At 35.5% G+C, this 12,736-nt stretch overlaps 1 protein-coding gene across 1 annotated transcript; it reads right to left on the bottom strand.

The window, feature by feature from the left end:
- Window positions 1-1,555: 1,555 nt before the first annotated feature.
- Window positions 1,556-4,674, bottom strand: LOC107806990 (uncharacterized). Its single transcript, XM_075241332.1, has 2 exons — window positions 4,378-4,674; window positions 1,556-2,164 (listed from the first exon to the last, which is right to left on the bottom strand). The coding sequence occupies exons 1-2, from the start codon at window positions 4,543-4,545 to the stop codon at window positions 1,619-1,621; spliced, it is 714 nt and encodes a 237-aa protein (XP_075097433.1). The 5' UTR covers window positions 4,546-4,674; the 3' UTR covers window positions 1,556-1,618.
- Window positions 4,675-12,736: the final 8,062 nt, after the last annotated feature.

A 12,736-nucleotide genomic window follows, 5' to 3' on the forward strand; every position in this document is an offset into this window, starting at 1 on the left:
CCCGGTATTCTATTCATCTGGGTACCTCCAAGATGTATCGGGACTTGAGGCAGCATATTGGTTGAGGAGAATGAAGAAAGATATAGTGACATATATGGCTCGGTGGCTAAATTGTCAGTAAGTAAAGTACGAGCATCAGAGACTTGGTAGTTTGCTTCAGAAGATAGAGATTCTTGAGTGGAAGTGGGAGCGTATCACTATGGATTCTGTTGTTGAACTCCCATAGACTCATAGGAAGTTCGATGTAGTTTGGGTTATTGTGGATAGACTGACCAAGTCAGCGCATTTCATTCATGTGGAAGCTACCTATTCTTTAGAGCGGTTGCCATAGATTTATATCCGCGAGACCGCTCGTCTTCACGGTGTGTCACCCATGAAGGGTGTAATGAGGTTTAGAAAGAAGGGCAAGTTGAGCCCTAGATACATTGAGCCTTTTGAGATTCTTCAGCTAGTGGGAGAGGTGGCTTATAGACTTGCATTGCCACCTGGTTTATTAGCGGTCCATCCAGTGTTCTGTGTGTCCATGCTTTAGAAGTATCACGGCGATCCATCCCACGTGTTAGACTTCAGCACTGTCCAGCTAGACAAGGATTTGACCTATGAGGAGGAGCCGGTAGCTATTCTAGACTAGCATGTTCGCTAGTTGAGATCGAAAAGTTATCCTTCAGTTCGAGTGTAGTGGAGAGGTCAGCCTATTGAGGCAGCTACCTGGGAGCCCAAGTTCGATATGCGGAGTAGATATCCTTACCTTTTCACCAGTTCAAGTACTTTTCTAAGTTCATTCGAGGACGAACGATTGTTTTAGAGGTGGAGAATGTGATGATCCGAAAGGTCATCTTGTGTTTTAGAACTCAATTCTGCGATTTTAAGCCCTAAAATCTCATTTTTACCCTCCTCAATTTACGTGCGCAGCCCGGGCGTGTTTCCGGAAAGTTTTATGTTAAAAGTTGATGAAAATAAAACATTTTTCCTAAAACTTTATTTGAGTTGACTTCGGACAACATTTTTGGTAAACAGATCCGAATTCATATTTTGACGGTCCCGGTGAGTCCGTATCGTGATTTGGGACTTTGGTGTATTTCCGGAATCAAAATAGGAAGTCCCTATCCCGAGATATTGGGCTTTGTTGAAATTTGAAAGTTAAAGGCTTTATGAAATGGAAGTGTTTGACCAAGGTTTGACTTTTTGGATAGGTTTAAGACGATAATATATTTTAGATATTTAACCTTAATTCATAAATGAAATAATTCATAAAGTAACTCCAAAATAGAGTTGATTCTTGAAATTGAAGTTTTCTAGCAATAAAACAAACACTAATTATAGTTATAGGTAGTAAATATTTATAGTTCTTGAGCCGAGGGTCTGTCGCAAACAGTCTCTCCACCTTCATAAGGTAAAGGTAAGGTCTGCATATACATTGCCCTCCCCAGACCCTAGTTGTGAGATTTCAATGGGTTTAATATTGTTGTGGGTTGTTGTTTAGTAAATATTTATAGTACTAACTTAAATGCAGAATTAATATAGATTGGACGAAGTTCAAACTATATCAAACTGATTAATTACAACAATATTCATATTGATAATATATAGTCTCGGTCAAGTAGGAGTATCACTTTCTTTACACACATACAAATTCAGTACCATTACCATTTTCACGAGGGTCCATTTTACCCTTTGCGTTACAAAACACAAAGTCAAGATTATAAAACATAGGGACCATAGTAATAAAACACAAGAAGACTAAGACAGGCCCAAAAATCCAAAGCAAGAGAGGCAAAGCAGCATAAAACAACCTATTGCCCACAGTGTTAAGAAAAAACCCCTTTTCTAGTAACTCTGAGACATATTCTGGACTCACTATTCCCAAATTGTCTGCTGGGCAATTGATGAGGAAATTCACTTGGTTAATGAACCTTATGGATAAAGTGTGACAAATGAATGAGAAAAGGAAAATGAGTAGAACTGTCACATATTTTAGTGCCACCATGAATTCACCATGTGCCCCATAAATGGCATCGTTTAATGGTTTTTTGACACTATAAGTGCTGCTTATCACAGCTGCAAGGCCAGAACATAGAAGGATTGATGTGGTTGCCATTAAGGTTGCTCCCATAATTGTGTTTCGAAGTGTTTGAATTGCTAGGATGTTTTTCTTCTCATTATCCTGCAAAGTCAAAAAGAGTTTAATTTATATTCCGTACAATGATGACGATGAAAAGAATTTTTGCACTATAATATTAATTAACTTGACTTATAATATCTGCGTGTCCATATATCATATAGATATAATAACATGAAAAATAGAATAATAATAACCTGCTATAACTAGTTAAGTTATACTGATAGCGTATAATTTTTTTTAATGTATATATATATTATAGATTAAGTTCATGAATTGAAAAGGAAAGGATGAAAAGATGGTTTAAGTCTATGCGTGTGCTCATAGTATAAAAAATATTTACTACATTATATAACTATTTGATAATCATTAACGTATAATAAGTAGTACTAATAGATTGCATAGAATAACATGTCAAAGTATAGTGATAATTAGGGGTGACAAAATTTGAGCCCAAATTTATTTAACCCGCCCAGCCTATCCGATTAGGCTGATCATTGACCCCCTTATTTATTGAACTCAACTTATCTTGACTCAGCCTATCTCAATCCATCTAAATTTTGGTTGAATTTTAGTCCAAATTGATCATAAGTAACTTTACTAAAATATCTTTAAAATAATTCCTTTTTGTTTGATATGTTATATATGACCATAACAAAAGAAAAAAAGTCGTATTTGATAATTAAACAATTCATAAGAAAATTAAATTACACAAATTAATTAAAGTTTTATAAGAGTTGGGCGAGTTGGGCTATGACCCAATAATAATAGCCCATCTTCACTCAACCGAAATAACTTTTGGACGGGTCATGATCCGCCTATTTATTAATTTAGTCCATGTCATGTATATAACTTAAATCCTTAATAGAAAGATTATTTGATATAGTATACGTTAAGGAAAAAATATGGATTTTTTTATCAGGATTGAATGGTAAATCAGTAGTGACATATAGTGGATTGCATAATGTCCAAAAAGATGAAAACCCTTTGGCTAATTAATGAGTGGAAACAAAAAAGATTACCTTGATTTCATACACATAGTAGTGAAGTTGAGTTGGATATCACAGCTTGATTCCTAAGTTGACAAAAATCGTATAATGGAAGTCTCTATATATATATATTGCTCTTTTTCTTTTGTTGTTTTCCTGGTTTATCTGTGTTTGAAGTAATATGTTTAACATTAATAGAAGCTAAGAACTTATAGATAAGAGTTTAATTTATAAGCGCCGTCAATATAAAGAATTATCTACACTATCAAGTCAATCAAACTATATCTATAAATAAGTCTTCTTAAGATATGATATTTGTAATCTTGAAAATAAGATGGATTACACATACTCCAACAACATGTAAAAATGATGAGATGATTATATCAAAATCTCTTATACTTATGGTGTATATAAGTTAAACTCTATCGAAAATTCTACTCATTGTAACTGTTAAGCCAATCTAAAGCTAAAAGTTAAACGTAATTCCACTTTTATAAAAGAAGACACAAGTATAGGCAAGCTTACTTGGTAGGAAGCCTAACACCTTTAATATAAACTTTTTCTTTATCTACTAATAAAACTATCAATTATAGGACAACTTTGAACATTACAAGCAATTACTTGCTTCTCTTTTCTTCCTTCATCCGTTACAAAGTATTAGCTACACACGAGAAATGCTTTTATCATGTTGTAACAACTCTAACAAACCCTCATCAAAAGAAAAATCGAAAAGACTTCCATGGAAACGGATTTTCAGACATGCAGTTTGTTGTTTCTTATGTTTTGTGAATATTTTTGATGAAACCAAAAGAGATGTGAATTAGCAAAGATCCAACTGATCACCACGCCTAACTATATTGTAAATATGCAGTTATAAATAATTCAATAAAAGTAACAAGAATTAGACATATATAATATATACGACTCCAAAGAGAAACTCTACTAGTATCGAGTAGATCGAGAATGTCATTACAAATTTTGAGTTGATGAGTATGTATGTGTAGTTATTTTAACTGGAAAGTAAAAAACTTGTGTATCCCTACGCTTAATCACAAGATAATGGTACCATCAGTCCCTAGCTGAATGCAAGTCTCTTCCTACGTAAAGATTATGTTGCTTGAACTCTTCAAAAATATCGTTTTACCGGTGTTGGATCCTCCAAAAATAAAGTACTTTTGGAGAATTCAACACGTACTCGAATGCATGTTTGAAGAGTCTGAACAGCATAGCCTAAAAGTCTCTAGCTCAAAAAAAAAAAAAAAAAATTACCTTCATGATGGCAGAAACCCACAAACGCCTTCCATTAGAATTGGTTCCAATAATTGTAGTAAGAGGTTGAGTTCTAACCTTATGCCATAACCAAACATGATATCCCATGCATATCATAAAACCTAATGGCACCAATATTACATCCAAATAACACTTCCTCCACTCCATTTTTCTGTCTTTAATTCTCTCTTGCTTTCCTGCTCTTTTTTCTAGTAGAGTGGGCTTTTTTTTGCGTGTCTCTCTCTTGTTGAAGAATGAGTTACTTTCTCTCTTGTGCTTCTGTCGGGTTTATGTGTTAGCATGCACTATATGTATAGATTACCAATAAAATGAACATAGACTATTTTGGGTGCTATGTACGAAATTAAAGTAAAAAAGGTGTCCAAAATTAAAATTAAAAAGTAGAGCTCCACTACGTTATAAATTAGAGACATGCTTCTAATCATGAGTCCGAAATTATTTGTCTGTTTCTTCACTTTTATTTTTTATCTTCAGGTTTTGCTTCTGCTTTTTTGAGAGAAAAAGAATACATATAAAAAAATACAAGGTTCAATGTTCAACATATATATATATATATATATATATATATATATATATAATCTCATCTGCATGTTGAAATGCAACAACCAAAAGGAAAAGCATGCATCGTTACTGTTTTTTTCCAAGTTGTAATATTTGTTTATTCGTCGGCTGACGAGAGCATGAGATAAAGATTGTTGATCTAGTAAAATGATATTAAAAATTCACTAGTGAGAACTTCTAAAAGAGGAAATATATTAATGTATCTTTGCAATTTACTGTGCCAGCAATTACTTCACATAGTTTAGCGGAAAAGGTCAAAAAACTAATGAAGATAAAACCATACAGAATAATCTTGTAGTAGAAAGAGCTAGGAATTAGCGAGAACTTTATGAAGTGCATTTCATATGTGTTTACCTCGAAAGTAAGGCTGTTTAAACTTTTTGAGAAATGGAATTAGAAAGTAGAAATTACTTGTCTTATCAAGTAGAATGAGAAGGAAACAAAAGAAATTTATCTAAGGAGGATTTCAGATTTTTATGTCTTAATGTAAAGCCGATAACTTTTAAGTTTGGAGTGTGTCAAAGTGGATGGATTTTGATGTTTCCATTTCATATGTCTTAATGTAAAGCCGATTTCTCACCCCTATTTTTAGAAACGAGACTAGAATTTGAAGCTTTTGGTTTTAGTTTAATTTTTTATGTTATTAAATTTTAAATTAATAATTTATACATACTCAATAAATTTATTAGACAAATATAAATTAAGGTCTAAACTAAATCAAATTATCGGATTGGGACAAACCCATAACCAACGTATTAGCTCGCCTCTGCCTATGTCGCATTCCGACAGCTCAATTCTCTAGGTACCTCTTCCAAAACTTCCCTCTTAAATCCTCATATATCTCACCATTGAAAAAAGAGTCTAACGTGCAATTCTGCTAATTTTTGGAGATTAACTTGCTTTTAATCGGTTGAAGTACAACTAAAAAATCTTTATCTTTCATTCAGTATAAATAAGTTAAACCCAATTAAAATCATGCGTATATTATGATTGGAACATACAAAGAGCTTCATCCTCAATGATGGAACCATAAATTTTACTAAACTATATCAAAATATATAGAAGTAAACACACGAAGAAGTTAAAGGAGGTCAACTTATGGTATATATGCGTAAAAATAATTTTTTGACTAAGCTACACAAAATGTAATTTTGTGCTTCTTTTTTACTTTTACCTTGAGTCTATTGAAACCGTCTCTCTACCTTCACGAGGTAAGGCTAAGGTCCACGTACATTCTACCCTCCCCAGATCCCACTTTGTGAAATTACACTGAATGTCGTTATTGTTGCTACACAATATAATTTTTCGGCGAAGGGGTGTCAGATTACCATATTGAATTCAGCTATCCATGGAGCTCTGTCATGGTGGTTTGCTAATTACAATGTGAGCTAAGAGGAGGTCGGTTTACAGATACGAGTTTGAGATGAATCTGAGGGAATATTCTAGAAGAAGAAAGAGAAATGTAATATTCTATTCGAGGTGATCAAATGTATCTGTACATGAAAATATATATATATATATATATATAAGCTAAATGTGATTAGTGATAAAGCTAACTCTAGTTACTCTAACTCTAGCATAGTCTAAGTTAGTTATAACTACAAATAAATAACTAACAAACTAACCACCACTATCACTAAGAATCTCAACACTTCCCCTCAAGCTGGAGGGTAAGTATAAGTTTTCAACTCCCAACTTGCTAAGCAAAAAATAATGTTGTGTCTTTCCAAGACCCTTGGTGAAAATATCTGCCAATTGTGCTTTAGTGTTGATGTGCTGAGTCCGAACAAGGCCCTGCTGTAATTTTTTCCTTACAAAATGACAATCAATGTTAATATGTTTTGTGTGTTCATGAAAGATAGGATTGGCAGCTATTTGAATAGCTGCTTTATTGTCACAGTGCATGGTAACAGGTAGCTGAACTGTAACTCCTAACTCTTTGAATAGTCGAATCAGCCATGAAATTTCTGCAACAGTAGAGGCCATACTCCTAAATTTTGCCTCTGTTGAACTTCTGGAAACTGTGTTTTGCTTCTTAAATTTCCAAGAAACTAAGGAGTTTCCAAACTTAACAAGGTAACCCATGACAGACTTTCTAGACTGTTGACATGCTGCCCAGTTAGAGTCACAATATGCAACCAAGCTGTTGGACCCATCTGAAGACATTAACAGTTCCAATCATGGTGCATTCTTTACATACTTGATCACCCTTAAGGCTGCATCCATATGGGATCTCTTTGGCTTATGCATGAACTAACTTATTACTTGGACAACATAAGCTAAATCAGGTCTAGTCATGGTCAAATATAGTAGCCTCCCTACTAGTCTTTGGTAAGGTTCAGGATTACTCAGAATGCTGTCATCTGTATTGATGTACTCCCCAGCTTCATCAAATTCTACTATAGTTAGTCTTTGGTTACACTATAATGGAGTAGATACTGGTTTAGCTCCCGCTAACCCAGAGTTAGCAATCAACTCAAGAGTATATTTTCTTTGGCTCATCAAGATGCCAGCTTTACTCCGAGCAAACTATATACCCAAAAAGAACCTGAGCTCCCCTAAATCCTTCATCTTGAACTTCTTCTGTAGGTTGATTTTAGCAGTCTAAATCAAAGTTGCATCATTGCCGGTAACCAAGAGGTCATTTACATAGACCAACATAATCACTAACGCTGAGCCCTATTGTTGTGTGAATAAAGAGTAGTCAAAATAGTTTTAAACAAAGCCTAGGTCTTGAGGAGCCTCTGTTTACGTTAGGTTCCATCGTCTGGAAGCTTGTTTTAAGCCATAGAGTGACATTTTAGTACCCTTGTGGAAGTGGCATATATACTTCTTCAAAGAGATCCCCTTGTATGAAAGCATTATGCACATCCATTTGATAGATGTACCAATGCTTAGAGGCTGCCACAACAATAACTGATCTAACAATAACCATCTTAGCCACTGGGAAGAAAGTTTCCTTGTAGTCTAGGCCTTCTTGTTGACTAAAGCCTTTGGCTACAAGCCTGGCCTTGAACCTCTCCACCTCTCCATTGTCTCTATATTTCACCTTGTAGACCCATTTACACCCTATGGGAGTCTTGCTTGCAGGCAAGTCAACAATGTCCCATGTGCTATTTTCTTCTATGTCTTCCACTTCTTGCTTTATGGTTGTTACCCATCTGGCATCTCTTGCAGCTTCAGCATATTGTTTAGGCTCTACAAGTGAATATTGTACTAAGAGACACTTTGCATAGGAAGAGGATATGTCATAGTTCAGGTAGTTTGTCATTGGGTATGCACAGGAAGTTGAGACAAAGTCCTACATCCATTTTGGTGGACCTGTAGTTCTAGGATGTTTTCTAATTGCAATTGGCAATGTGTTAGTGGTACCTTGGTATTGTGGGAGATTCTCAGTACTGATAGAGAGAGAACATCAAGTGAAATGTCTGCTTCTTGATCATCAAGTGAAATGTCTGCTTCTTCAAGCATTTCATTCGCATTCTGCATTTCACCAATATCTGGAAACTTATCATATATAGGCTGAGATGCATCATGTTTGGGTGGAACATCAACTGCATCAGCTAGTTCACGGACTAGAAAAATGGGAATAGAAGACACATTCATGTGCTTGAAAGGAAAAATCTGCTCCTTAATGATCACATCTCTACTGACCAGGAATTGCTTAGAGTGCAAATCATATAATTTATATCCTTTCTTAGTAGGTGAGTATCCCATAAAGATAGCAGGCAGTGCCCTAGCTGAAAATTTTCATGTTTTCTCACATTTATAACATAACATAAGCATCCAAAGACTTTTAAATACTCAAGGGAAGGTGGAGTGTTTAACAACATCTCATAGGGAGACTTTCTCTTCAGAATTGTGGAAGATATTCTGTTTATAATATGCAGAGCTATGAGAACACAATCTTCCCAAAATCTTAGTGGAATTGCAGCTTGAAATCTTAAAGCCCTAGCCACCTCCAGTATATATTTATGTCTCCTTCTACAATGCCATTTTGTTGGGGATTATATACACATGTAGTCTGATGAATGATCCCCTGTAACTCTAAGAATTGCCTCATATATGAGTTAATAAATTCTAATCCATTGTTAGTTCTTATTGTCTTGACATGATAGTTAAACTATGTATGAATCATACTGATAGGCCTCTTCATTAACCAATAGGTTTCATCCTTAGCATTCATTAATAACAACCAAGTAGATCTAGAGAAATTATCTACTACTATAAGAAAGAATCTTTTATTATCATGAGTAGGTACTCTATAGGGTCCCCATGCATCTGCATGTAAAAAATGAAAAGGAGCATGTGTTCAACTTTTACTGACTGGAAATGACAATTTAGTTTGCCTAGCTAATGGACAAACTGGATATTCTAAACAACTAATAGTTGATCTATCATTTCCGAATTGTTGCTTGAGCTTGTCAATTCTCTTTAATGCCTTGATAGGTAGATGTCCAAGCCTCTGATGCCACATTCCCAACTTTAATGAACTCTGACTTTTTTGTGTTGAAGTCTGCATAGCTGTGGTATGTACAATTGGTGTATTTAACTATATCTTCTGAATGCAGTCTTTAAGAATGTAAAGCCCATTTGATTCACTACCAATCCCTAACACCTTGCCAGGGTAGAGATCCTGAAACATACATAGGTCAGGAAAAAAGGATACCAAGCATTGTAGTTCTTCAATGAGTTTTGAGTCTGACAATAGGTTGTACTTAAAACGAGGAACATGAAGTACATCACTAATTTTGTGATCCTTGAAAATATTGGTTGAACCACTATGGACAATCTCAACTAGTTCTCCATTTGGTAAGTGAACTGAACGACCTTTATTTAATAAAACTGCACTATGCAGTAAATCCAACCTAGGAATCATATAATTGGATGCTCCACTATCTAAAATCCAAACACCTTGATTCAGACAAGTCATTAAGGATGTAATAGTACCTGTTTCTAGCTCTACTGCATTAGTTATAACTTCTGTGGGCTTATTGTTAAGCAATTACAGGATTTGCTTGTACTGTTCTAGTGTAAAGGTTGGTGCAGTGGGTGTAGAAGTGAAAGTTGCTGGTGTAGGGTGCTCAGTCGCCATATTAGTTGTTCCTTGAGGGTTGTATTTCTTCTTAAACTTGTGATCATTTGGATATCCTACTAGCTTGTAGCATATGTCCCTAGTATGACCTTTCAATTTGCAGTAATCACAGTAGAGATTGTAATTCTTCTTTAGATTTTGCTGATTTCCAACCCTGTTTGTCAACAAGGCAGCTATTTCACCAGCATCTAGACTAGCTGAAGCACTTGCCATAGTCTTTTGGTTTTCACGCTCCATTAGCATAGAATATGTCTTATTCACTGATGGAACTAGCACCATCATCAAGAGCTAACTTCGAGCCTGCTCGTATCATTCATTCAGCCCCATCAGAAATTGCAAAAGCTTTTGACGCTCCATAAACTGAACAAATTCACGAGAACTGGCATCGTCATGACCAGGAATTGGTGCCAAACTATCAAATTCTTCCCAAAGCACTCTCAGTTTTGAAAAGTAAGTTGAAATTAAGCTAGTACCCTGCCTAGCAGTAGCAATTTTTCTATGAATATGAAAAATCCTAGAACAATCCACCTTATCAAATCGCTCCTTCAGATCTCCCCATACTGCACTAGCATTTAAGGAATACACCATTCCACTCAATAGTTCTTGTGAAACATAGTTCATCAACCAAGACAATACAATCACACTACAACGATCCTAGAGATCAACGAGATTCGTACTATAATTCTCCCTTTTGCATGTGTCGTCAATGAAACCTAGCTTATTCCGACCTAGGATTGCAATCCTCATCGCTCGGCTCCATACGGAGTAATTTTCCGATCCTTTCAATTGCAGCGGAATCAATACAGCTCCTGAATTATCATTTGATTTCAAGAAAAGTGGATGATTGTGACCTAATTTCTCTGGTTTAGTGTTGTCGACTGTCACCATTGATGACCTTCCTTCGAAGCTTCGAGATAATGAAAAATGAAGACACTAGGACCACACTAATAGTCGTGTGGCTCTGCTACCATGTTGAATTCAGCTATCCATGGAGCTCTGCCATGGTGATTTGCTGAAGTACAATGTGAGCTAAGAGGAGGTCGGTTTAGAGAGACGAGTTTGGGTTGAATCTGCGGGAATACTCTAGAAGAAGTGAGAGAAATGTAATCTTCTATTCCAGGTGCCAAATGTATCTGTACATGAATACAGTAGCGAAGCCAGGAATTTACTCAAGGGTGTTCAAACTTGAATGAAGTGAAAAAAATTCTCCAAGAAAGAGTATTCAATATACGTTATATACCTCTAAAATCTAATATTTTACCTATATACGCGGTGTAATTTTTCAACGAAGGGTGGTCAGCTGACCACCCTTTATAACATGTAGCTTCGCCCATGCATGAATATATATATATATATATAAGCTAACTGTGATTAGTGCTAAAGCTAACTCTAGTTGCTAACTCTAGCATAGTCTAAGTTAGTTATAACTACAAATAAACAACTAACAAACTAGCCACCACTCTCACTGCTAACACTATCACTGTTAATCTCAACATACCACAAGAGCTGATACAACTTGAATTCATCCAGCCCTCCACCCTCAACTCTATTTGAGTCCAGGGGCGGATTTAGGGGGGCGCAAGGGGGTTCACCCGAACCCCCTTCGCCGAAAAAATACACTGTATATATAAGGCAAAATCTGTTTTTTATCTCTATATATTAAGTTTTGAACCCTTTCTAACACAATCCAAAAGTGTAGTTTAGTGGTCAAGGGGGTTCAAAATCTACATAAGGTCATGAGTTCAATTTCCACTAAATACAATTCTTTTTTTGAACCCCCTTCGTGGAGATCCTGCCTCCGCCACTGTTTGAGTCTCGAATTTAAATTCTAGACTTTTAGTAATAAAAACTTTTCGATAGAGTGTGCTTTATTCCTCTTAATTAACTGGTTTATTCGAAGCAAATTTGCATTAGTCGAATCAATGAACATGAATATGAAATGAATTTATAAACGGGTGAGTAGGTAGAGTGAGGTTGCGTTGTATTAGGTCAATACGTAACCATGCCTTGATGATTCAGTTTCTCGAAAGAAACTGAAAGGAGACAAAACGTTTGCGGCATATTGTGTGTTGCTTTAAGTTCCATTTCTTTTTCCCAATCAATACCATGGAGAGAAAGAGGGATATGAGGCATGCAATACGTGGTTGGCCACCTTTGTTCTCTCTCTTTTTTCCCGGACACATTTTTCCTCGTTGGAGTCTCACTCTGCTCCCACCTTTAAATGTCTTTGGAATTGCGCACCTTCTCATATTTTCCTATTTGCCTTTAACTTATCACACTCACCCCCCTTTTCTTTATTTCCGGTAGCTGTCTAGTGATCGTTTTGAGGTATCAATTATTTCAAATTTGTGCCGCGTAAAGTTCATTAAAAGTAAAAGCATCCTCTATCATAAATTTTTCATTCTTAAAGTCCGAATTAATCAAAATTGAATCATATTCATTCCATCACAACCCTTAATAGTTCACCAGTCTTTTCCCTAAATCCGTCTTTTTCTTTGGATTCAAACTTTTAAAGTTTTGGATTCGGATGAGTTGAGACTAAAGGATAGAGTTAGGTTCGAATGAACTCATAACATATACATCGATCTATCCCCACTAGAGGACACATTAAATTATACATAATTATTTTTAAATAAAAATAAAAAACACAATCTTCCCTCCATAGTCCTTTTTCTTGTTCTT

This window comes from Nicotiana tabacum, chromosome 20 (assembly GCF_000715075.1).
Source record: "Nicotiana tabacum cultivar K326 chromosome 20, ASM71507v2, whole genome shotgun sequence".
Classification (NCBI taxonomy): domain Eukaryota; kingdom Viridiplantae; phylum Streptophyta; class Magnoliopsida; order Solanales; family Solanaceae; genus Nicotiana; species Nicotiana tabacum.